This window comes from Oncorhynchus masou, chromosome 7 (assembly GCF_036934945.1).
Source record: "Oncorhynchus masou masou isolate Uvic2021 chromosome 7, UVic_Omas_1.1, whole genome shotgun sequence".
NCBI classification, from domain to species: domain Eukaryota; kingdom Metazoa; phylum Chordata; class Actinopteri; order Salmoniformes; family Salmonidae; genus Oncorhynchus; species Oncorhynchus masou.
The window spans coordinates 17,685,909-17,712,801 of record NC_088218.1 but is presented as its reverse complement, the minus strand read 5'-3'; the positions used below and the strand labels follow the sequence as shown (position 1 = coordinate 17,712,801).

General features: G+C 45.1%; 2 protein-coding genes across 4 annotated transcripts in view; both read right to left on the bottom strand.

Annotated features, from left to right (window-relative positions):
* LOC135543412 (uncharacterized) overlaps positions 1-26,364 on the bottom strand; it is a 27,391-nt gene extending 1,027 nt beyond the window's left edge. The window contains exons 1-7 of the mRNA XM_064970648.1: positions 26,345-26,364; positions 4,232-4,323; positions 3,872-4,119; positions 3,290-3,530; positions 3,123-3,219; positions 2,778-3,011; positions 1,752-1,927 (exon numbers count right to left, since the gene is read on the bottom strand). Of these exons, the coding sequence (XP_064826720.1) occupies positions 1,752-1,927; positions 2,778-3,011; positions 3,123-3,219; positions 3,290-3,530; positions 3,872-4,119; positions 4,232-4,314 (1,079 nt within the window). The 5' untranslated portion in view covers positions 4,315-4,323; positions 26,345-26,364. The remainder of the gene's footprint in view (positions 1-1,751; positions 1,928-2,777; positions 3,012-3,122; positions 3,220-3,289; positions 3,531-3,871; positions 4,120-4,231; positions 4,324-26,344) is intronic.
* On the bottom strand, positions 19,388-26,371 carry LOC135543410 (uncharacterized). Of its 3 annotated transcripts, none has more exons than XM_064970645.1 (8): positions 26,108-26,371; positions 24,189-24,280; positions 23,829-24,076; positions 23,242-23,482; positions 23,051-23,147; positions 22,743-22,976; positions 21,716-21,891; positions 19,388-19,842 (listed from the first exon to the last, which is right to left on the bottom strand). In XM_064970645.1, exons 1-8 carry the CDS (start codon positions 26,135-26,137, stop codon positions 19,623-19,625), a joined length of 1,338 nt encoding a protein of 445 aa, XP_064826717.1. In that variant the 5' UTR covers positions 26,138-26,371; the 3' UTR covers positions 19,388-19,622. The 3 variants fall into 3 exon arrangements, with proteins under 3 accessions (XP_064826717.1, XP_064826718.1, XP_064826719.1); XM_064970646.1 differs by having other exon boundaries at positions 24,189-24,319; positions 26,108-26,370; XM_064970647.1 differs by lacking the exon at positions 19,388-19,842 and adding an exon at positions 20,214-20,262.
* Positions 26,372-26,893: the final 522 nt, after the last annotated feature.

The following is a 26,893-nucleotide window of genomic DNA, read 5'->3' as shown; positions in this document are numbered from 1 at the left end:
AGACACAGAAGGGTTGTTAGACAGAGTGGGTCGACGTCTGCTCCACTGCCCTGGGGTCAGAGACACAGAAGGGTTGTTAGACAGAGTGGACCGACGTCTGCTCCACTGCCCTGGGGTCAGAGACACAGAAGGGTTGTTAGACAGAGTGGGTCGACGTCTGCTCCACTGCCTTGGGGTCAGAGACACAGAAGGGTTTGTTAGACAGAGTGGGTCGACGTCTGCTCCACTGCCTTGGGGTCAGGACACAGAAGGGTTGTTAGACAGAGTGGGTCGACGTCTGCTCCACTGCTCTAGGGTTGTTAGACAGAGTGGGCCGACGTCTGGCTTAGGGTTGTTAGACAGGTTCTTTTCTAACCAGGCTCGTACATTCATCTTGTAGGGTTGGTAGATTCTAACCAGAGCCCTATACTACAAACTCTGAGCTCAACTCGAGATAACTACTCACACAAATGTGGCTCACCTTTTATCCAGGTACATTTCTATGGCAAAGTGTCCTTAGGAACTAAACTACTCAGGGCAAACTCTACTTATCCTGAATGAAATGTCTGAGCCGTGAGTTCAGGACCAACGAGATCAGGTTCCCATCATCCCTTTGATTTGAAGAGGAATAAATATGATTAAATATTGTATTAACCAAATACTTTTTTTGTGTAAAAAAAATAGTATTATTAAAATACCTATCACATTACACATTTGGTAATGACATGATGCATTTGAAACTCACAGTATGACTTTTGTATGACTTTATAAAATGATTGTATTTATTGGAGAGGGGAAAAAAGGTGCTTGTGCATTGATAAACACACCAAAGACGGCATGAACGATGCGTAATACAAGAAAGACGGCACTTCTAATAGCCCTTTTCACTCTATAATCTGCAGGATTTGCAAGATAGCTTTTCTTTCATGTTGATTTTGGAAAGAATTTAAATGTGGCACTGACTCGCGCATTGATTTATGTTTCAGCATTGTCTCAATGAAAAGTTCAGAGTTCGACTAGCCACGTGTGACATGCATGCACAGTTCTAAGTCTGCTAGAGTGAGGAGCAGGAGGACAAGCAATATCCACTGTCGTAATAGGAATGAAGCCTGAGCTGGAATGTGAACCTAACTGAAGCTGACTAGCCTTAGAAAACCCTGAGTACTAGCTAGCTTCTTAGTAAACTACTCTGGGCCATACTACCATCTTGGAGGGGTGGTAGACTATAACCTGGGCCGTACTATCATCTTGGAGGGGTGGTAGATTCTAAAATAAATAAATAATAAATATATCCCATTGGAAACCTGGGGTGGTAGATTCTAACCTGGGCCGTACTATCATCTTGGCGTTGCAAGCGCCATGCTCTACCGACTGAGCCACACAGGACCCAATGTAGTTCTAACCTGGGCCGTACTATCATCTTGGAGGGGTGGTAGATTCTAACCTGGGCCGTACTATCATCTTGGAGGGGTGGTAGATTCTAACCTGGGCCGTACTATCATCTTGGAGGGGTGGTAGATTCTAACCTGGGCCGTACTATCATCTTGGAGGGGTGGTAGATTCTAACCTGGGCCGTACTATCATCTTGGAGGGGTGGTAGATTCTAACCTGGGCCATACTATCATCTGGGAGGGGTGGTAGATTCTAACCTGGGCCGAACTATCATCTTGGAGGGGTGGTAGGTTCTAACCTGGGCCGTACTATCATCTGGGAGGGGTGGTAGATTCTAACCTGGGCCGTACTATCATCTGGGAGGGGTGGTAGGTTCTAACCTGGGCCGTACTATCATCTTGGAGGGGTGGTAGATGCGATAGTCTGGCTCCTCTCTGTAGATGTGCTCCATGATGTTGATCCCTGGAACGTCCCGCCAGGTGGGTCGTTCAAACCTTCCACTGGGCTCAAACTGGGACTTAGGGAAGATGTGGTTCTCTATGAGGAACACTTCAGCCTGGGGAGATGGAGGTTGGGGTGAGAGAAGGCGAAATAGAGAATTTATTCAGATTATTTTCTTCATATCTGAACTATTTTTCTCACTTTCCACACTATTGTATTTTGACTCATAGCAGACTTGCACATTCACGCTGATGTAGCATATGAAATAGCATGCAAATGCTTTGCTCATGAATTTCCTGTCACTGTTCCTTTAAATATCTTGGTAATGGCAAGTCATGTGCAAAAACAAACACTTCAAAGCACAACAATTCTGATCTGAGTGTCCAGACTGAGGATGAGAACCACATACGATTGTGGTCTCAAAACTCAAAAGATAAGATTCCATGAGTTTACACAGTTAGCCCAAACCCAAATCTTTCACTAATTAGTTTCACTAATTTCACTAATTTGACCAATTCAATCAATTCAAAAAAATATCTGATGTGAAAGATCTGATGTGATTGGTCAACAAAATTATTATCAACTAAAAACACCAAAGATCAGAAAATGCTGTTAACAAATTGGGGAAAATATCACATTTTATCAGATGTGCCAAATAATTGAGGAAAAAAAATCTGCATTTTGATGCCTGTGTAAACACAGCCTAACATATGCACAACACACATAATGATCTACCTTAACACACATACACAGTACTTTTTTTGTTTACCAGGCAAGTCAGTTAAGAACAAATTCTTATTTTCAATGACAGCCTAGGAACAGTGGGTTAACTGCCTGTTCAGGGGCAGAATGACAGATTTGTACCTTGTCAGCTCAGGGGTTTGAACTTTGTGGTTACTAGTCCAACGCTCTAACCACTAGGCTACCCTGCCGCCCCTGCCCACTTCCCTGAGTCCTCCCCCTACCTTTGGGTTTTGCCTCTGAAGTACATCCATCATCTGGGGCAGGGTTTGATGCTGGTATGGAGCTATAATCTCATCGATGTCATTCAGCAGTACATAGCGTGACTGATACATATTTCTGTAGACACAGTCATTTAGAGTGGTCAACTGGCCATAGTAGTGGATGTCCCCTCCATGTTCACTGGGCTGCCACCCACTGGACGGGTTCATGTGTTGGTTGATAGGCCAGGGCACCACCTGCAGTCAATCAATCAGTCAGTTAATGAATCCTATCTATCTACCTATCTACCTACCTACCTACCTACCTACCAACCAACCAACCAACCAACCAACCAAATTAATTCCTACCTCTACAAAGCCCTCCTGTGTGTAACTCTGTAGCAGTCTCTCCAGGTCTGGTCCACAGCTGGTGTTATACACCACAACATGCTGCACTCCCAACAACCTGCAACATAGCAATCAATCAATTAACCAATCAATTCAATCAATCAATTAACCAGTCAATCAATACTCACTTATACATCTCCAGAGTCTGGGTGACCTGAAGCACGTTGTTATAATCGCCAAATAAATTGGACCAACAGACAGTGAAGTTGAACTGAAACTCCTCTTCCTCCCTTTTCACAAGGTTCTGGATGCGGAGGAAGGTTTGGTTCTGAGCGAGCTCGGCGTCAGCTTGTATGGCGAGGGTCACGTGTGACGGGTCGCAGTCGGGATGTTTCGGACAAAGGACGTCGGTTGTCACGAAGCGGAAACCTTTATCCCAATACAGAACAGGGACACATATAATTTTATTTATTTATTTTACTAGGCAAGTCAGTTAAGAACAAATTCTTATTTTCAATGACTGCCTAGGAACAGTGGGTTAACTGCCTGTTCAGGGGCAGAACGACAGATTTTGTACCTTGTCAGCTCGGGGATTTGAACTTGCAACCTTTCGGTTACTAGTCCAATGCTCTAACCACTAGGCTACACTGCCGCCCCAAATCAAATCAACAAACTAATCATTGCATCACCAAGCCCCTTATTTCTTTGATTCGGGTGTTGATTCAGGCGTGTCAGTGCAGGGCTAAAACCAAATAGCAAATAGCAGATACCAAAGTGATCAGAGTGCATCTGGACTTCAGCCTTTGTTCCATTAGCCCAGTGAGTCCCACAGTAGAACACACAGTACAGAGGCTGGACAGAGTCTCGTCTGAAGATACTGATGATGCGTACGGAGCTTCCCTCCAAACGATGTTCCTTGTAGGCCCCCACCATGAAGTGTTTGGTGTCGTTGACAGGCGTGATGGACTGGTCAGAGATGTGGTGTGGATAGAGGTGCTGGTGGTTGCCTGGCTGTGACCTGAGGAATCATGGACAGATGTTGTATTTCTACAGCAGAAATGTGTGTCCCAGACAATGTTCTCCCTTTGGCACTTTTATTTCTTGATCGTACGGCAGAGGCTTCACGGTACCTGGGCAATGTGAAGATGACGTAGACCATGACTGCCAGAGCAGAAGCTATCAGTAGAGGGAACGTACGCCTCTTCACCATCATGAGCCAGATCTAGGAAGGTAGTTTATAAAAGGTGAAGGTTGAGGTGACCTTTGAAGAGAAGTGAATGTTAATAATGTAGTCGCACTTGTTCCCTGGCTGCGTTTACACAGGCAGCCCAATTCTGATAAAATCTTTCTCACAAATGGGTCTTTTGACTAATCAGATCAACTCTTTTGCACGTAATTGGCCAAAAGATCAGAATTGGGCTGCTTGTTTACACGCAGCCTCTGATCCCTAGAGTGAGATGAAGACATGCATGACATGCATAATATTGTATCTAATGACACTCATTGGAGTTCAAGTTCAACTTTCAGCTTTATTTGTCCCAGAGAGGGCAATAGTGGCTTTGCAGCAGGGGAGCATGTATGACATGAAAAACATATCAAATCCACATGGACCAGAATGGAAACGACAGCAAGGGACATAATTGAAATAAGTAATAGACTTTGTTGTATTATCTCTGTCTAGATGTGTACTGATGTGTCTATGTATTTGTTAAACTGTCAAATCAAATAAATAAAACACTGCCTTGAGGGGAAGTGACAGGTGTGTGCCGTGGTTGATCGCAGTTGTTGTTGTTGTGTGTGTGTGTGTGTGTGTGTGTGTGCGTGTGTGCGTGTTTGTGTGTGTTAATGGGGTGGCTCTCGCAAAGACACCAATGCATTAGCAGCTCGGTCAGATCTGCTTAGTTGACTGTATATGAACCAGTAAAAAATGAGGGAGTGGGATGTCTCTCATCCGCTTCTGTCTCTGTGCTTACCCCACACACACACACACACACACACACACACACACACACACACACACACACACACACACACACACACACACACACACACACACACACACACACACACACACACACACACACACACACACACACACACACACACACACACACACACACACACACACTTTCATCTATGGTTCTAGCTTGCTTATCCTACAATCCCACTTGGCAAAAACTGGTTGAATCAACCTTGTTTCCACATCATTTCAACCCCCAAAATCGATAGTCATCAACGTAAAGACATTTCATATTATTTTCACCCAACTTTTAAACTAAATCCTATGACATGGTGACATTTGTTGTTGATTTCACGTTGAATGCATGTTAGTTGACAACTGAACCAAATGTCAATCAAAACTAGATGTTGAACTGATGTCTGTGCCCAGTGGGATGTGTGATGAGTGAGTTTTTGGAAACCTCGGGTACAAGACAAACCAGCCGACAAATAAACACGTTGCTTGATAAGAAGCATTATTATATAAATACAACATCTCATTTATCAATGTTACCTAACTAATTCTGATTCTGCTACTACAAAAGAAGCAATGGCAAAAATGATTAAAGCACCGATTATGGATGTGCTCACGTCAAGCAGACCTACGACAAAAATACATGGTAAAACTTAAAACGTTAGCCTGAAATCCAGAGCCTGTTTCGCTAACATACGTGTTTGCTGAAATTCCACTCATTGTACTATGTGTCATGCTAAGCATGAACAAGGAGTGGAATGAAAACTCAAACAAACTGGTAGGCTCCCTACCTGGGCTAGCTATACATATGTCAATCTGTACTTGAATTTTTGTACATTCGAGTTTGCACTTTTTTGTTAGGCCTATTCCATTCCAATCTCCCACTGGAGCAGCCTGCTACACTAAATACAGTACAGATATGTATTTCACCCATGTCAACAAAGTAATCGCCAAGGCTACAGACACGGACTGACACTACAGGAGACAGGGCTTTCATTGGCTGTGAAAGTTCATCCAGCCAAGGTCAAAAGCAGGAACAACCTCATCTCCAAACTAGCTGGCTCTACAGGGAGCACTGCTACCACCAGAACTAGCACTCTCATTCTCAGCAGCAGACCTTTACAGAAAATCACGACTTCACATGTGGAAATGTGTTTTTGGAACACTTGACATGTGATCACATGTTTTCACGTGTAGTTTCATGTTATCACAGGTTGCTTTCCATGTTATCACATTAACCTCACATAAGATCACGTGAGCACATGAAAATGTGTTTTGGGAAATTCATGTGGTTTCTCCGTAAGGGAAGTATGGTGCACCTGTAAGGTCAAGGACGTCTAACACACACACACACACACACACACACACACACACACACACACACAGAGAGAGAGAGAGTCGGTACACAGCTACACGGCATCATGCACATCATCACTGGCACACTACGACCCACCTCGCTTCCCTGGCTCCCTGTCTTATTTACATAAATATTCAGACCCTTTGCTATGAGACTTGAAATTGAGCTCAGGGTCATCCTGTTTCCATTGATCATCCCTGAGATATTTCTACAACTTGATTGTGTTACATCTGCTCCCGCCACGCCCTCTACTGCTCATCCTGTGTCTCCTTGACCTGCCGCCAGGTTGTGTGGGTGGAGTCAGAGCAGATCCCCATCAGCTGCAACCTGTTCCATAATCAAGTCCTCTACAAATAATCAGCCCTGCCACTTCCACGCTGCCAGATTGTAATCTCTGCTCAGTCAGTCTTCGGTTCTAGCCGTTTGTTACTGTTTAGATCCTGTTTTGGCTGTTTTCCTCTCCGCTACAATTCTGCCCGCTCTGACTCTGGACCCTGTCTCCAGTCGCACATCTCGTCATCTTGCTACTCTATCCTGCGACTTCCGAGCATTACAATGGCAACTTCGAAGCGTGCATAGCCATTTTGGTACATTGTTCACTAGTATTTGAGCAACAACTCTACGCTTATGCTAGCGAACGGGCCAATATTTCCTTTCTGATTGGCTGCCTCCGCAGAGCAGCGCTTTCCTGGGCCACAGCAGTGTGGGAGAGACAGTCCCCCATTTGCTTCTCCTACTCCAGATTCACAGAGGAGATGAAGAAAGTCTTTAACCACCTGGTCTGCGGTAAGGATGCTGCAGACCTGCCTACCCTGTCCCAGCCCCTCTCTCGCTCCAGCCTCAGCCTCCAGACCTGTTTACCCTGTCCCAGCCCCTCTCTCTCTCCAGCCTCAGCCTCCAGACCTGCTTACCCTGTCCCAGCCCCTCTCTCGCTCCAGCCTCAGCCTCCAGACCTGCTTACCCTGTCCCAGCCCCTCTCTCGCTCCAGCCTCAGCCTCCAGACCTGCTTACCCTGTCCCAGCCCCTCTCTCGCTCCAGCCTCAGCCTCCAGACCTGCTTACCCTGTCCCAGCCCCTCTCTCTCTCCAGCCTCAGCCTCCGGACCTGCTTACCCTGTCCCAGCCCCTCTCTCGCTCCAGCATCAGCCGCCGCACCTGGTGTCTTGCAACCCGCCCAAGCTTCCCCTCGCCTGCACTCCATCTTCCCCCTGTTTCAATAAATACTTTGGTTACTTCATCCCAGTCTCCTCGTCTGAGTCTGCTCTTGGGTCCCTTGTTCCACTCCGCATAACAGATTGGAGTCCACCTGTGGTAAATTCAATTGATTGGACATGATTTGGAAAGGCACACACCTGTCTATATAAGGTCCCACAGTTGACAGGCTCCGACGTTTGTCTAATGTGGCAGGGCTTGCAAACTATTATAGACTACAAAGGGAAGCATAGCCGCGAACACTCCAGTGACACGAGCCTACCAGACAATTTAAATCACTTCTATGCTCGCATCAAGGCAAGCAACACTGAGGCATGCATGAGAGAACCAGCTGTTCCGGACGACTGTGTGATCACACTCTCCATAGCTGACGTGAGTAAAACCTTTAAACAGGTCAATATTCACAAGGCTGACGGATTACCAGGACATGTGCGCCGGGCATGTGCTGACCAACTGGCAGGTGTCTTCACTGACATTTTCAACAAGTCCCTGATTGAGTCTGTAATACCAACATGCTTCAAGCAGACCACCATAGTCCCTGTGCCCAAGAACATGAAGGCATCCTGCCTAAATGACTACAGACCCGTAGCACTCACGTCCGTAGCCATGAGGTGCTTTGAAAGACTGGTCATGGCTCACATCAACACCATTATCCCAGAAACCCTAGACCCACTCCAATTTGCATACCGCCCAAACAGATCCACAGATGATGCAATCTCTATTGCACTCCACACTGCTCTTTCCCACCTGGACAAAAGGAGCACCTTTCATTAACTACAACACCATAGTACCCTCAAAGCTCATCACTAAGCTCAGGATTCTGGGACTAAACACCTCCCTCTGCAACTGGATCCTGGACTTCCTGACGGGCCGCCCCAATGTGGTGAGGGTAGGTAGCAACACATCTGCCACGCTGATCCTCAACACTGGGGCCCCTCAGGGATGCGTGCTCAGTCCCCTCCTGTACTCCCTGTTCACCCAAGACTGCATGGCCAGGCACGACTCCAACACCATCATTAAGTTGCAGACGACACAAGAGTGGTAGGCCTGATCACCAACAACAACGAGACAGCCTATAGAGAGGAGGTCAGACCTGGCCAGGTGGTGCCAGAATAACAACCTGTCCCCAGTACATCACTGGAGCTAAGCTGCCTGCCATCCAGGACCTCCACACCAGGTGGTGTCATAGGAAGGCCCTAAAAATTGTCAAAGACCACCCCAGGCATAGACTGTTCTCTCTAGCAGTACCAGAGTGCCAAATCTCGGGGAAAAAAGCTTCTCAACGGTTTTTCCCCAAGCCATAGGACTCCACATTGGCTAACCGGGCTATCTGCATTGTGTCCCGCCACCCACCAACCCCTCTTTTACGCTACTGCTTCTCTCTGTTTATCATATATACAGTCACTTTAACCATATCTACATGTACACACTACCTCAATCAGCCTGACTAACAGGTGCCTGTAAATAGCTTCGCTAATGTTATTTTTCACTGTCTTTTTCCTGTTGTTTTTATTTCTTTACTTACCTATTGTTCACCTAATACCTTTTTTTGCACTGTTGGTTAGAGCCTGTAAGGAAGCATTTCACTGTTGTGACAAATAAACCTTGATTTGATTTGAAATGGGACATTTCCGTTTTTTACTGTTAATACAGTTGTAAACATTTCTAAAACCTGGTTTTGCTTGTCATTATGTGTTAGTGTGTGTAGTTTGATAACTGTTTTATTTAATCAATTTTAGAATATGGCTGTAACGTAACAAAATGTGGAAAAAGTCAAGGGGTCTGAATACTTTCCAAATGCATTGTATCCCGGAGACTCGCAAAAACCCACAAAATTATTGAAAAAGTCTCCACAGTGCCACACCTGCCACTCCAGGAGGAACTCTTCAACCCACCAAATATAGACCTCATGTCAAGAATGCCGATTTGGGAAGACCCACCCAACACAAATCTCGCCTGGACTGTAAGTGTAATCAGTTACAAACTGTAACTGTAATCATGTATGTTTTCAGCAAAACATATTGTAATCAGAGTGGGGGTTGGGCCTGTTTGCCCGCTCACTGCCTGGGCGTATGTTTGACTTCCATGTTGTGGCCCTCTTTGCGGGGATGGGGAACATGGGGTGGGCAGGAGGGGCATGGGTCTGATCTGAGGGGGCCTAAATGGGGTGTGGGCATGGTTGACGTGGGGGGGTGTTGATTGGTTGGGGTGGGGACGTGCATGTGGCTGGTGGTGCTGTGGTCTGGATGTAAGTCCTCTTGGCGTGGGTCCTCTATGTGTAGGTCCGGGGGGGGGGGGGTCCCGCAGGTCTGGGAGAGGGTCTTGCTGGTCTGGGCGGGGTGTCTATTGATCTGTTGCTCCTGTGTGACGTGTTTGGGGGTACGTTTGAGAGCGATGTCCTTTAGGGTCCGGGCAAAGGTGGGCACTGCTGCCTTGTAGAGGTGGACCTGGTCAAATACTTGCATTTAACCACTGTATTGTGGCAGAGTGGAAGTCTTTTTGTGGTAGCAGGGTGGAGATAACCACTTGTGCGTTGGGGAAAGTAGAATAAGCTTTTTCATTTGTCTGTTCTGCTGTGATGTCGAAGCTATGGTCAGGGTCTGGTATGGACTGTTCTGCTGTGGTGTCGAGACTTTTGTCCGGTGCTGTGGTGGGCTGTTCTGCTGGCTTCTCTGTGGGGGATGGCCACCTCTCTAGTGGGTTATTCTCTATCACACGCCATCCCCCTCAACCTCTCCTCCAGCAGTCTGATCCTCTCCTCTAATGTACTGTTCTTCTCCTGTTCCTGCTTTTTCTCCTGTTGAAGTTGTCTCACCACTGTCCAGAGTGCAGATTTGTCTCTCTCCACCTCCAGCTCTCCAGGTCTGGTTAAGAGACCTGTTGTTAAGAGTGTTGTTGTGCTGGACTGTTGTCTGGGTCTGTGCTGACGGGAGTGTAATCACCTGCTGTTGCAGCTCCACCTGCCTTACCTCCAGCTGGGTAAATTTATCCTTCATTGAGAGGGTAGTACTCTGTGCTGGGAGGTTGACTTTCCGCTGGGGGTGGATCGTCTGTGGGGTCATATAATGAAGAGGTCTGTTCTGACCCGCTCGGTGTGGGGGTATCTTTCTCAAGGGAGAGCTTCTCCTGCTGGGCTAATTCTTTGATTAGGTGAAAGTCCAGCTGAAACTGTTTGGGGTTGCCCTGTACCAATATTGTTCCAGACTTATAGAGATTTATATTAGCTGACTCAGAGTCCTCGTTGTCAAGTACCCTGAGTTTCCACCCCTCGTTAACACCCCCTCTCTTAACAAAGATGTAGTGTGCTTATATAGCACTGCACCATGCCAGGGGATGGTTTGTGTGGAAGATAAGGTTGCTGATGTTCCCATTTTTGTAATAGTCAGCAAAAAGTGTCTCTTGATTTTCCATAAGGAGCTTCATTTTGTGATCTTGTCTTGCCTTATCATTCTTTACATACACAGGGTACTGTATTTTAATTACCTCTGAACAGCACGAGGCAGCTTCTAATTGGTTGGAGTAGACTGTTGTCACACCCTGACCATAGTTTGCTTTGTATGTTTCTATGTTTTGTTTGGTCAGGGTGTGATCTGAGTGGGCATTCTATGTTGTGTGTCTAGTTTGTCTATTTCTATGTTTGGCCTGATATGGTTCTCAACCACAGGCAGGTGTAATTAGTTGTCTCTGATTGAGAATCATACTTAGGTAGCCTGGGTTGCACTGTTTGTTGGTGGGTGATTGTCTATGTTGATTGCTTGTGTCAGCACAGTTCTCATTAGCTTCACGGTCGTTATTTCGTTTATTGTTTTTGTATAGTGTGTTTCAGTGTTCAGTGTTTTCTTTATTAAATTTCATCATGAACATATACCACACCGCATTTTGGTCCGCCTCTCCTTCCCAGGAAGAATCCCGTTACAGAACCACCCACCAAAACAGGACCAAGCGGCGTGGTAACGGGCAACAGCAACAGTGGCGCAAAGAGGAATGGAATTGGGAGGACGAATTGGACGGTAAAGGACCCTGGGCACAGCCAGGAGATTATCGCCGCCCCAAAGAAGAGCTGGAGGCGAAGAAGGCGGAGAGGTGCTGGTATGAGGAGGCAGCACGGCGGCGTGGATGGAAGCCCAAGAGTCAGCGGCAAAAATGTATTGGGAGGGGGCACACAGGAAGTGTGGCGAAGCCAGGTAGGAGACCTGCGCCAACTTCCTGTGCTTACCGGGGGGCTGGAGAGACCGGGCAGGCACCGTGTTATGCTGTGGAGCGCATGGTGTCTCCAGTGCGGGTGCATAGCCCGGTGCGGTACATACCAGCTCCGCGTATCGGCCGGGCTAGAGTGGGCATCGAGCCAAGTGCCATGAAGCCGGCTCTACGCATCTGGTCTCCAGTGCGTCTCCTTGGGCCGGCTTACATGGCACCAGCCTTGCGCATGGTGTCCCCGGTTCGCCTGCATAGCCCAGTGCGGGCTATTCCACCTCGCCGCACTGGCAGGGCGACCGGGAGCATTCAACCAGGTAAGGTTGGGCAGGATCGGTGCTCAAGAGCTCCAGTGCGCCTGCACGGTCCGGTCTATCCGGTACCACCTCCACGTACCAGCCCTCCGGTGGCAGCCCCCTGCACCAGGCTGTCTTTCCGTCTCATCCCTACAGGTGTTCCCACCTGTCCAGTGCTGCCGGAGCCTTCCTCCTCTCCAGCGCTGCCGGAGTTTCCCGTCTGTCCAGCGCTGCCAGAGCCTTCCTCCTCTCCAGCGCTGCCGGAGTCTCCAGCCTGTCCAGCGCTGCCAGAGCTTCTGCCCCTCAGTCCAGAGGCGCCAGAGCTCATCCGTCCTGCGCTGCCGGAGCCTTCCTCCTTTCCAGCGCTGCCGGAGTCTCCAGTCTGCCCAGCGCCGCCTGAGCTACCCGTCTGCCCAGTGCCATCAGAGTCTCCCGTCTGTCCTGAACCGCCAGTCTGCAAGGAGCCGCCAGTGCCGCCAGTCTGCAAGGAGCCGCCAGTGCCGCCAGTCTGCAAGGAGCCGCCAGTGCCGCCAGTCTGCAAGGAGCCACCAGTGCCGCCAGTCTGCAAGGAGCCGCCAGTGCCGCCAGTCTGCAAGGAGCCGCCAGTGCCGCAAGTCTGCAAGGAGCCGCCAGTGCCGCCAGTCTGCAAGGAGCCGCCAGTGCGCCAGGGTCCGCCAGAGCCGCCATTCAGCCAAGAGCCGCCATTCAGCCAGGATCCGCCAGAGCCGCCATTCAGCCAGGATCCGCCAGAGCCGCCATTCAGCCAGGATCCGCCAGAGCCGCCATTCAGCCAGGATCCGCCAGAGCCGCCATTCAGCCAGGATCTGCCAGAGTCGTCAGCCAGTACGGAGCTGCCCCTCTGTCCCGAGCTGCCCCTCTGTCCCGAGCTGCCCCTCTGTCCCGAGCTGCCCCTCTGTCCCGAGCTGCCCCTCTGTCCCGAGCTGCCCCTCTGTCCCGAGCTGCCCCTCTGTCCCGAGCTGCCCCTCTGTCCCGAGCTGCCCCTCAGTCCAGCGGGGTCATTTAGAAGGGTCGCCGTGGTTAGGAGGCCACGGAAGCGGACAATGTGGGGGACTAAGACTATGCTGAAGTGGGGGCCACGTCCAGCACCAGAGCCACCACCGCGGACAGATGCCCACCCAGACCCTCCCCAATAGGTTCAGGTTTTGCGGCCGGAGTCCGCACCTTGGGGGGGCATTCTGAGTGGGCATTCTATGTTGTGTGTCTAGTTTGTCTATTTCTATGTTTGGCCTGATATGGTTCTCAATCAGAGGCAGGTGTTAGTCATTGTCTCTGATTGGGAACCATATTTAGGTAGCCTGTTTTGTGTTGGGTTTTGTGGGTGGTTGTTTCCTGTCTTTGTGTTTGTTGCACCAGATAGGGCTGTTTCGGTTTTTCCACGTTTATTGTTTTGTATTTATGTTCATGTTTATTTTTCTTATTAAAAAACATGAACTTCAACCACGTTGCATTTTGGTCCGCCTCTCCTTCCCAGGAAGAATCCCGTTACAACTGTGTGACTCTTCTGCCATTGTTGGGCTAAAGGGCTTTGACACCTCTCACTTGACACGTCAGTGCTAATTGAAGCTGTATCAAGCTTGGCAGCCTTAATTTAGCATTCAGTCCTTGTAAAGTAATGTAGTGTATTTTTCATCTTGGCTTTTGGAAATAAAATATAGTTTCAGACTAAACATTACTCACTCAGTTCCAGGTTGGATGGTGTTTTCAGGTTTCTGTTGTTTTCCAGAGAATTTGCTGTGTAGAATAATAAACCTTGGTTGATGTATTCCTTCCAGGTGATTCCTTAATTCCGTCCAACATCAGGTTGTAGGTTTTGAGTTTTGATTTGGAGTGGATGTCACGTGGTGGAGGGTAGTATCCTGTATATGTTCCTGACAAAATAGTCTAAGTTTATCTAAATCTAAATCTATCTTTTTTTAAAGAAAATGCTGAAAAATGCAGGAGCTCATCTGATCATGACCTCCAGCCTTCTCTCTCGTTCTCTTGCTCTCTCTCTCGCTCTGTCTCTCGTTCTGTCTCTCGTTCTCTCTCTCGTTCTCTCTCTTGTGAGTCGCACAATGCCGATTGGGGAAGCTGTACTGTAATTGGAGAAATACATTTCATCTCCATAATGGTGGGGGACCCAAGCATGGCATGACATCTCATATGGAAATGTCTCCCTTTAATGCTAACTGGTGCATGTTGCCAAGAGGAAAAGCCTGTGTCACTGCACATTATTGCTGATAGAACCGGTTTGTAGAGTTTGGGACTATAAGGTTCTATTAACATTTAGGTAAAAATGTAGCTTTTGACATAGCCTTGTTCTGTTCAATGTTCTCAAACTATATCAAGACCACAATTCATGTTAAGTTTGAAATGGGACATTTCTGTTTTTTACTTTTAATACAATTGTAAACATTTCTAAAAAGCTGGTTTTGCTTGTCATTATGGGGTACTGTGTGTAGATTGAGAACTGTTTTATTCAATCAATTTAGAATTTGGCTGTAATGTAACAAAATGTGGAAAAAGTCAAGGGGTCTGAATACTTTCCGAATGCATTGTATCCCGGAGACTCGCAAAAACCCACACAATTATTGAAAAAGTCACTACAGTGCCACACCTGCCACTCCAGGAGGAACTCTTCAACCCACCACATTTGAAAATGTACTTCTTGGATGACTTTTAAATTCAGAAAGGATGTTTGCGAACAAATACATGATGACACCTGATGGAGCTAAAAGTGGAATAATCAGAAATGTCTGTGTCGTCCTGACGATGCAATTCAAGAGGTAATGTTATTCAAAACAATTAGTTACACAATGTATTTAACAACCTCTTGAAAACGGCTAGTAGCCTAGTTAATGGGTTTTAGAAAATCGTAAATATATCTGGCACCAACATCAATCAATTTCAAGAAGGAACTGAATATACCTGTGTGTAAGTCCAGGAAACGAAAATGTATCCACAAAAAGGTAGTAATGTGTAAATAGTTTCAAAGTTCAAATTGTTTAGTCAAATCCACCAGACGCAGTCCATGAAAATGGTATGGATATTACAGGATGCGACAGTAGTGTGTCTCTCTCTCTCTCTCTCTCTCTCTCTCTCTCTCTCTCTCTCTCTCTCTCTCTCTCTCTCTCACCTGTGAGTCACACAATGCCGATTGGGGAAGCTGTACTGTAATTGGAGAAATACATTTCATCTCCATAATGGTGGGGGACCAAAGCATGGCATGACATCTCATATGGAAATGTCTCCCTTTAATGCTAACTGGTGCATGTTGCCAAGAGGAAAAGCCTGTGTCACTGCACACTCTTGCTGATAGAACCGGTTTGTAGAGTTTGGGACTATAAGGTTCTATTTGCATTTAGGTAAAAATGTAGCTTTTGACATAGCCTTGTTCTGTTCAATGTCCTCTAACTATATTAATACCACAATTCATGTTCAAAAGATACAAATTACTGACACCACTCAAACCAATGGGGTGGCAGGGTAGCCTAGTGGTTAGAGCATTGGACTAGTTACCAGAAGGTTGCAAGTTCAAACCCCTGAGCTGACAAGGTACAAATCTGTCATTCTGCCCCTGACCAGGCAGTTAACCCACTGTTCCAAGGCAGTCATTGAAAATAAGAATTTGTTCTAAACTGACTTGCCTAGTTAAATTTTTTTTTTTTAACAATAGTTTTCAGGACTTTATAGCCAGTAATCTCAGAATCATGTTTTTGCATATTTTTTTTCTATTCCCAAACTCTCTTATTTGTCTGACTTGTAGTAGCCTAGAGAGGACAGTAGGAGGTGAAAAATGGAGTGAGGTAGAGAGTAGTATAGAGAGAAAGGTACAAAATGAGAACATTGACAAAGTAGAACATCAGAGAGAGAGAGAGAGAGAGAGAGAGAGAGAGAGAGAGAGAGAGAGAGAGAGAGAGAGAGAGACAGAGACAGAGACAGAGAGAGAGAGAGAGAGACAGAGACAGAGACAGAGACAGAGACAGAGACAGAGACAGAGACAGAGACAGAGACAGAGACAGAGACAGAGAGAGTGAATTACAATGAAAACTCCTGCTGAGAAGGAACAGGAAAAACCACCACCAAGAACATGAGACACATCAAATCTCTACTCCTGACACCTGTCCCTTTAGAAAGGAGGGGTGGATAGCAGACACTTCTGACATGACAGGGGGATTTGTGAGAAGAAACTAAAATCCCTGAAGCTGTCGCTGATGTAATAATAGGCAGGTTTATTAGCAACCTGGTCTCAGAGCATTTTGTATTTTTCTCAATGTAAATCTGATACAATCGATTTAGTATGATATGTTATAAATGTATAAAACATACAACATTTTACACATTTCTAAAATGTACAATATGTTATGAATTTTGCAAAAGAATTCTAGGTTAGGGTAAAATTTAAGAGGTTAAAGTGTTAAGGTTAGGGTTAGGGGGAGGTTTAGCTAACATGCTAAGTAGCTAAAAAGTAGTTGGTAGTTGAAAAGTTGCAAATTAGCTAAAATGCTAAAGTTGTCCATTGTGAGATTTCAACTCACAACATTTCGGTTACTAAACATTTGTGTTATACGCCCACCCATCCACCCAATGTAACCAGACCAAACGTAACATATCATACTAATTTGAGTGTTTCGGATGTTCTTTTACAATGTAAGGTCTAGTCTATGAGACCAGGCTGCGATTCGACAAAAGCAATGTCGCAAAAAATATATCTTTGAGACACGTGTAATGGAAACGGCAGATACAGTGCATTCAGAAAGTATTCAGACCACTGGACTTTTTCCACATTTTGTTACGGCACAGCCTTAATCTAAAATGTATTAAATACATTTTTTCACTCATCAATCTACACACACTACCCCATAATGACAAATCAAAAACACTTTTTTTAGAAATGTTTGCAAATTTATAACGAATAAAAAACAGAAATACCTTATTTACGTAAGTATTCAGACCCTTTGCTATGAGACTCGAAATTGAGCTCAGGTGCATCCTGTTTCCATTGATCATCCTTGAGATGTTTCTACAACTTGATTGGAGTCCCCCTCTGTTAATTTCAACTGATTGGACATGATTGGAAAGGCACACACCTGTCTCTATCAGGTCCCACAGTTGACAGTGCATGTCAGAGCAAAAACCAAGGCATGGGTTCGAAGGAATTGTCCTTAGACACAGGATTGTGTCAAGGCACAGATCTGGGGAAGGGTACCAAAAAATGTCTGCAGCATTGAAGGTCCCCAGGAACACAGTGGCCTCCATCATTCTTAAATGGAAGAAGTTTGGATCCACCAAGACACTTCCTAGAACCGGCTGCCCCGGCCAAACTGAGCAATCAGGGGAGAAGGGCCTTGGTTAGGGAGGTGACCAAGAACCCGATGGTAACTCTGACAGAGCTAAAGAGTTCCTCTGTGGAGATGGGAGAAACTTCCAGAAGGACAACCATCTCTGCAGCACTCCACCAGTCAGGCTTTTATGGTAGAGTGGCCAGATTGAAGCCCCTCCTCAGCAAAAGGCAAATGACCGCCCACTTGGAGTTTGCCAAAAGGCACCTAAAATGAGAAACAAGGTTCTCTGGTCTGATGAAACGAAGATTGAGCTCTTGGCCTGAATGACAAGCATCACGTCTGGAGGAAACCTGGCACCATCCCCACGGTGAAGCATGGTGGTGGCAGCATCATGCGCTGGGGATGTTTTACGGCAAATATGAGTTAATTTTTGCATTCTATACATGCTGGCTTTCATTACATATACCTGAGACATGAAACAGATACAGTAGGTTAGAGGACATACAGGCTGTTGTCAATTTTTTAATGCGCAATTTGTCTAAATGGGTAATGGAAACACTTGATTTGATACTGTTGTGTTTTGCGAAAAGGTGATGTGACATCATTACATCCAGCTGTTTTTTATGGACACAAGATACTGTAGTTAAATGGAAACACACTCTAGCAGGCAATTGCCACATCTATTTTCTATGCAAACTTTCTAAATGTCGACAAAAAAACCACTGGACAAGTTCACGGAAACAAAGCTAGTGACATGATGTCTAGTGGCTTCTGGCAAACGTCTACGGTCGGTGTCAGTATTGGTTCGATTCCGGGTCAACTACTGCCCTTTGTCACAACCTTTTCCCATTGTCATCTGTTCAATATAATCTGCAAATATCTTTACAAAATATTGCTGCGAGCAGCAGCTATAGCAAGCAGCTGTAGCATCGATATAGCAGCACTGATTTACAATTTGGGCTCATGGCACTATTGTAATGATGAGTATGAACTCTTCCCTTCACCGAGATATCATAGCTTGTGTCTCTTCATCAACTGTCTCACTGTGTCTGACTCTCTATAGCACTCTGTCTGTCTCTCCATCATTCTGTTTAAAAAAAAATCTCAGATCAAATCTGTTTACTCAGGAAAAAATATCTCTTAAAAAAGACGGTGAGAAGTCTGGCAATGTTCCCTTGAGCGAGGCACTTAACCCTAATCCAGTTGCTCTGGATAAGTGCGTCTGCTCAATGGCTTATCTATAAACTGAGAGAACCTTTTGGAATGGACCCAAAATTCAGAAATGTTTTATGTTGCCATAACATACACTGAGTGTACAAAACATAATGAACACCCGCTCTTTCTGTGACAGACTAACCAGGCGAACGTTATGATCCCGTATTGATGTCACTAAATGGCTTAATGACAACAAAGTCAATGTATTGGAATGGCCATCACACAGCCCTGACCTCTATCCCATTGAACATTTGTGGGCAGAACTGGAAAAGCATGTGTGAGCAAGGAGGCCTACAAACCTGACTCAGTTACACCAGCTCTGTCAGGAGGAATGGGCCAAAATTCACCCAACATATTGTGGGAAGTTTGTGCAAGGCTAACCGAAACGTTTGACCCAAATTAAACAATTTGAAGGCAATGCTACCAAATACTAATTGAGTGTATGTAAACTTGTAAACTTCTGACCCACTGGGAATGTGATGAAAGAAATAAAAGCTGAAATAAATCATTCTCTCTACTATTATTCTGACATTTCACATTCTTAAAATAAAGTGGTGATCCTAACTGACCTTAGACAGGGAATTTCTACTAGGAGTAAATGTTAGGATTGTGAAAAACTGAGTTTAAATGTATTTAGCTAAAGTGTATGTAATCTTCCAACTTCAACTGTATGTATTCTAAGAATACTGAAGCACAACTTTATAAGCTATGAATTTAAAGTACACTTTAAAAAGTACACAATGCACAGTCAATCCTACTCATTGTAAAGGGGCTTTATTATTATTACTTTAAGTACAGATAAAATCAAATACATTTAAAAAATACTATTTATACTTTCAATACAATTGTAACACACTTAAAGATAGACTCAGCGATATGAAGCAGAGGCACAAAGTAAACAGCATAGCGGGTCAATGTCTGCAACACCTAAGAGCGTTCAAGTGTGGGGCTAAACTTCTCTGCAGGTTTGGTTCAGGATGAAGTAAATCCATTCACATGCGCAGTAGTCCTGCCTTCTCCAATGCTTTATCTACATTAGGAACTAGCTGTCTCTCGTAGTCCCAGACCCTCTTGTCTTCATGCAGCTCCTTCTTGGTCAGTCCTCCTTGTAGGGGAACTCTGACATGGATGATATGACACACGTTAGGAGGAACCTTCACTGTCTGCCCGAAGTTACGCAGCACAGAGTGGACCGACGTCTGCTCCACTGCCCTGGGGTCAGAGACACAGAAGGGTTGTTAGACAGAGTGGACCGACGTCTGCTCCACTGCCCTGGGGTCAGAGACACAGAAGGGTTGTTAGACAGAGTGGGTCGACGTCTGCTCCACTGCCCTGGGGTCAGAGACACAGAAGGGTTGTTAGACAGAGTGGACCGACGTCTGCTCCACTGCTCTGGGGTCAGAGACACAGAAGGGTTGTTAGACAGAGTGGCCCGACGTCTGCTCCACTGCCCTGGGGTCAGAGACACAGAAGGGTTGTTAGACAGAGTGGACCGACGTCTGCTCCACTGCCCTGGGGTCAGAGACACAGAAGGGTTGTTAGACAGAGTGGGTCGACGTCTGCTCCACTGCCCTGGGGTCAGAGACACAGAAGGGTTGTTAGACAGAGTGGACCGACGTCTGCTCCACTGCCCTGGGGTCAGAGACACAGAAGGGTTGTTAGACAGAGTGGGTCGACGTCTGCTCCACTGCTCTAGGGCTGTTAGACAGAGTGGGTCGACATCTGCTCCACTGCTCTAGGGTTGTTAGACAGGTTGTATTCTTTTCTAACCAGGCTCGTACATTCATCTTGTAGGGTTGGTAGATTCTAACCAGAGCCCTATACTACAAACTCTGAGCTCAACTCGAGATAACTACTCACACAAATGTGGCTCATCTTTTATCCAGGTACATTTCTATGGCAAAGTATCCTTAGGAACTAAACTGCTCCGAGGCAGGCTAACTCAGGGCAAACTCTACTTATCCTGAATGAAATGTATGAGCCGTGAGTTCAGGACCAATGAGATCAGGTTCCCATCATCCCTTTGATTTGAAGAGGAATAAATATGATTAAATATTGTATTAATCAAATACTTTTTTCGTGTAAAAAAAAATATTATTATTAAAATACCTATCACATTACACATTTGGTAATGACAGGATGCATTTGAAACTCACAGTATGACTTTTGTATGCCTTTATAAAATGATTGTAATTATTGGAGAGGGGAAAAAAGGTGCTTGTGCATTGATAAACACACCAAAGACGGCATGAACGATGCGTAATACAAGAAAGACGGCACTTCTAATAACCCTTTTCACTTCATAACCTGCAGGATTTGCAAGATAGCTTTTCTTTCATGTTGATTTTGGAAAGAATTTAAATGTGGCACTGACTCGCGCATTGATTTATGTTTCAGCATTGTCTCAATGAAAAGTTCAGAGTTCAACTAGCCACGTGTGACATGCATGCACAGTTCTAAGTCTGCTAGAGTGAGGAGCAGGAGGACAAGCAATATCCACTGTCGTAATAGGAATGAAGCCTGAGCTGGAATGTGAACCTAACTGAAGCTGACTAGCCTTAGAAAACCCTGAGTACTAGCTAGCTTCTTAATAAACTACTCTGGGCCATACTACCATCTTGGAGGGGTGGTAGACTATAACCTGGTCCGTACTATCATCTTGGAGGGGTGGTAGATTCTAACCTGGGCCGTACTATCATCTTGGAGGGGTGGTAGATTCTAACCTGGGCCGTACTATCATCTTGGAGGGGTGGTAGATTCTAACCTCATATCATCTTGGAGGGGTGGTAGATTCTAACCTGGGCCGTACTATCATCTGGGAGGGGTGGTAGATTCTAACCTGGGCCGTACTATCATCTTGGAGGGGTGGTAGATTCTAACCTGGGCCGTACTATCATCTGGGAGGGGTGGTAGATTCTAACCTGGGCCGTACAATCATCTTGGAGGGGTGGTAGGTTCTAACCTGGGCCGTACTATCATCTGGGAGGGGTGGTAGATTCTAACCTGGGCCGTACTATCATCTGGGAGGGGTGGTAGATTCTAACCTGGGCCGTACTATCATCTTGGAGGGGTGGTAGGTTCTAACCTGGGCCGTACTATCATCTTGGAGGGGTGGTAGATGCGATAGTCTGGCTCCTCTCTGTAGATGTGCTCCATGATGTTGATCCCTGGAACGTCCCGCCAGGTGGGTCGTTCAAACCTTCCACTGGGCTCAAACTGGGACTTAGGGAAGATGTGGTTCTCTATGAGGAACACTTCAGCCTGGGGAGATGGAGGTTGGGGTGAGAGAAGGCGAAAGAGAGAATTAATTCAGATTTGTTTCCTTCATATCTTAACTATTTTTCTCACTTTCCACACTATTGTATTTTGACTCATATCAGACTTGCACATTCACACTGATGTAGCATATGAAATAGCATGCAAATGCTTTGCTCATGAATTTCCTGTCACTGTTCCTTTAAATATCTTGGTAATGGCAAGTCATGTGCAAAAACAAACACTTCAAAGCACAACAATTCTGATCTGAGTGTCCAGACTGAGGATGAGAACCACATACGATTGTGGTCTCAAAACTCAAAAGATAAGATTCCATGAGTTTACACAGTTAGCCCAAACCCAAATCTTTCACTAATTAGTTTCACTAATTTCACTAATTTGACCAATTCAATCAATTCAAAAAAATATCTGATGTGAAAGATCTGATGTGATTGGTCAACAAAATGATTATCAACTAAAAACACCAAAGATCAGAAAATGCTGTTAACAAATTGGGGAAAATATCACATTTTATCAGATGTGCCAAATAATTGAATAAAAAAAATCTGCATTTTGATGCCTGTGTAAACACAGCCTAACATATGCACAACACACACAATGATCTACCTTAACACACATACACAGTACTTTTTTTGTTTACCAGGCAAGTCAGTTAAGAACAAATTCTTATTTTCAATGAGAGCCTAGGAACAGTGGGTTAACTGCCTGTTCAGGGGCAGAACGACAGATTTGTACCTTGTCAGCTCAGGGGTTTGAACTTTGTGGTTACTAGTCCAACGCTCTAACCACTAGGCTACCCTTCCGCCCCTACCCACTTCCCTGAGTCCTCCCCCTACCTTTGGGTTTTGCCTCTGAAGTACATCCATCATCTGGGGCAGGGTTTGATGCTGGTATGGAGCTATAATCTCATCGATGTCATTCAGCAGTACATAGCGTGACTGATACATATTTCTGTAGACACAGTCATTTAGAGTGGTCAACTGGCCATAGTAGTGGATGTCCCCTCCATGTTCACTGGGCTGCCACCCACTGGACGGGTTCATGTGTTGGTTGATAGGCCAGGGCACCACCTGCAGTCAATCAATCAGTCAGTTAATGAATCCTATCATCTATCTGTCCATCCATCCAATTAATTAATTCCTACCTCTACAAAGCCCTCCTGTGTGTAACTCTGTAGCAGTCTCTCCAGGTCTGGTCCACAGCTGGTGTTATACACCACAACATGCTGCACTCCCAACAACCTGCAACATAGCAATCAATCAATCAATTAACCAATCAAACAATGAAGCAATCCATCAATTCAATCAATCAATTAACCAGTCAATCAATACTCACTTGTACATCTCCAGAGTCTGGGTGACCTGAAGCACGTTGTTATAATCGCCAAATAAATTGGACCAACAGACAGTGAAGTTGAACTGAAACTCCTCTTCCTCCCTTTTCACAAGGTTCTGGATGCGGAGGAAGGTTTGGTTCTGAGCGAGCTCGGCGTCAGCTTGTATGGCGAGGGTCACGTGTGACGGGTCGCAGTCGGGATGTTTCGGACAAAGGACGTCGGTCGTCACGAAGCGGAAACCTTTATCCCAATACAGAACAGGGACACATATAATTTTATTTATTTATTTTACCTTTATTTTACTAGGCAAGTCAGTTAAGAACAAATTCTTATTTTCAATGACTGAACAGTGGGTTAACTGCCTGTTCAGGGGCAGAATGACAGATTTTGTACCTTGTCAGCTCGGGGATTTGAACTTGCAACCTTTTGGTTACTAGTCCAATGCTCTAACCACTAGGCTACACTGCCGCCCCAAATCAAATCAACAAACTAATCAGCGCATCACCAAGCCCCTTATTTCTTTGATTCGGGTGTTGATTCAGGTGTGTCAGTGCAGGGCTAAAACCAAATAGCAAAGAGCAGATACCAAAGTGATCAGAGTGCATCTGGACTTCAGCCTTTGTTCCATTAGCCCAGTGAGTCCCACAGTAGAACACACAGTACAGAGGCTGGACAGAGTCTCGTCTGAAGATACTGATGATGCGTACGGAGCTTCCCTCCAAACGATGTTCCTTGTAGGCCCCCACCATGAAGTGTTTGGTGTCGTTGACAGGCGTGATGGACTGGTCAGAGATGTGGTGTGGATAGAGGTGCTGGTGGTTGCCTGGCTGTGACCTGAGGAATCATGGACAGATGTTGTATTTCTACAGCAGAAATGTGTGTCCCAGACAATGTTCTCCCTTTGGCACTTTTATTTCTTGATCGTACGGCAGAGGCTTCACGGTACCTGGGCAATGTGAAGATGACGTAGACCATGACTGCCAGAGCAGAAGCTATCAGTAGAGGGAATGTACGCCTCTTCACCATCATGAGACAGATCTAGGAAGGTAGTTTATAGAAGGTGAAGGTTGAGGTGACCTTTGAAGAGAAGTGAACGTTAATAATGTAGTCGCACTTGTTCCCTGGCTGCGTTTACACAGGCAGCCCAATTCGGATTATTCTTTCTCACAAATGGGTCTTTTGACTAATCAGATCAGCTCTTTTGCACATAATTGGGCAAAAGATTAGAATTGGGCTGCCTGTTTAAACGCAGCCACTGATCCTTAGAGTGAGATGAAGACATGCATGACATGCAAAATACTGTATCTAATGACACTCAATGGGCCTCAAGTTCAACTTTCAACTTTCAGCATTATTTGTACCCAGAGAGGGCAATAGTGGCTTTGAAGTGTATGACATGAAAAACATATCAAATCCACATGGACCAGAATGGAAACGACAGCAAGGGACATAATTGAAATAAGTAATAGACTTTGTTGTATTATCTCTGTCTAGATGTGTACTGATGTGTCTATGTATTTGTTAAACTGTCAAATAAAATAAATAAACCACTGCCTTGAGGGGAAGTGACAGGTGTGTGCCGTGGTTGATCGCAGTTGTTGTTGTTGTGTGTGTGTGTGTGCGTGTGTGCGTGTTTGTGTGTGTTAATGGGGTGGCTCTCGCAAAGACACCAATGCATTAGCAGCTCGGTCAGATCTGCTTAGTTGACTGTATATGAACCAGTAAAAAATGAGGGAGTGGGATGTCTCTCATCCTCATCTGTCTCTGTGCTTACCACACACACACACACACACACACACACACACACACACACACACACACACACACACACACACACACACACACACACACACACACACACACACACACACACACACACACACACACACACACACACAGTCGACACACAGCTAAATGCCATCATGCGCATCACCCACAATCTGCAGTTAGAATGACTGCCAAGGTAGGGAAGATTGATAAATGAGACTAAACTGTTTAAACTGCATAACCATGTCTATAACAGGTTAAATGAATCCAACCATTTACAGATTGGATTAGTTAAGATTCTTTTTATTTAGGAACTGGCACACTATGATCCACCCTGCATCCCCTGGCTCCATGTCCTGGCAAACATCAACCCCACACCAAATATAAGCCTCCCATCACCTAGATGCTAACTGTAATCAGTTATGTAATTATCAAAAATATTGTAATCAGATTACAGATTCTTTTGAAAATCTAGAGGATTACTTCTTGGATTACTTTAAAATTCAGAATAGATGTTTGCGAACAAATACATTATGACACCTTTCAGTTTCTCATCAGGATCCTGGCAGCGCTGTTCTGGATGTAGTGGTGATGGCAGTAGTTCTGACTGACAACTTTACCAGGAGGACTTTCCGATGTCAAACTCTTTCCATTAACCTAATATAGACTAAATGAAACGTTGTTTGCTTTGCTAGCTCAGTTGCTCATGCCAAATGAATATGTTACTATCACGTATCTGAAAATACATGATCAACTTCATGTTTACTGATCATGAAGAAGCATGCAGTTACTTTCTGCGTAGAAGCTGTACTGCAATTAGAGAAATACATTTCCACAATGGTGTGGGGAACATCTCATATGCGTGTTTCCTGCTCAACGTCACATCGCAAACTGGTGCATTTTGCAAAGAGGAAAAGCCTGTGTTGGTAGAAACGGTTTGTAGAGTTTGCGACTATAATAAAAAACAAATAGTTATACAATGTATTTAACAATCTCTTGGAAACGGCAAGTAGCTTAGTTATTCATGTTATTTTCAGCGAATATGGTATATATTTCCGGCACCAACATCAATCAATTTCAAGAAAGATCGGAATATACCTGTGTGTGAATCCAGGAAAAGGACTGCATTATATCCACAAAAGGTAGTGATGTGTAGATGAATTCATATCCAAGCACTGATATTTTTTCAAAGTTCAAATTGTTTATTCGAATTCACCTAACGCAGCCAAACCATGGAAATGGTGTGGATATCACTGTCCACTATTTTATGCGGCAGTACCCTCTCGCTCTCTGTCTCTCTCTCTCGCCCTCTTTTTTTCTCTGTCTCTCACTCACCTGTGGGTCACAAAATGCCGATTTCCATAGGGAAACCTAGGGCATGACATCTCACATGGGCGTATGCCTGTCTCACAGCGCATCCTTGCTAGTAGAACCGGTTGGTAGAGTTTGGAACTATAAGGATCTGTCTGCATTTTGGTGAAAATGTAGCTATTGACATAACCTTGTTCTGTTCAATGTTCTTTAACTATATAAATACCACAATTCATGTTCATTTCAAAAGATACAAATTACTGACACCGTTCAAACCAATGAGTGTTTGGAAACTTTAAAGCCAATTATCTCAGAATAATATTTGTAATAATAGTAATAATAATAGTAATAATAATAATAGTAATAATAATAATAATCTGTCTTGTAGTTGTACTTCAATCAAAAATGTGCTTAAAGTTTTGAAAGAATAGCCTTTTTGATGATCTGTTTAGAGTTTTGTAGTAAGAGTTGTGTAAATGTACCACATACACTACATGAAAAAAAGTATGTGGACACCTGCTCATCCAACATCTCTTTCAAAAATCATGGGCATTAATGGTCCCCCCTTTGCTG

What these genes read in the sequence shown, in the direction of transcription:
- LOC135543410 (XM_064970645.1), bottom strand. Translation starts at nt 26,137, where the DNA reads ATGCAGTCCTTTTCCTGGATTCACACACAG. An exon ending in GATGCACTCTGATCACTTTG is followed by an intron (nt 23,483 to 23,828) that starts GTATCTGCTCTT and finishes ATTGGGATAAAG; the next exon opens with GTTTCCGCTTCGTGACGACC. An exon ending in AAGATGATAGTACGGCCCAG is followed by an intron (nt 19,843 to 21,715) that starts GTTAGAACCTAC and finishes CTCTGACCCCAG; the next exon opens with GGCAGTGGAGCAGACGTCGG.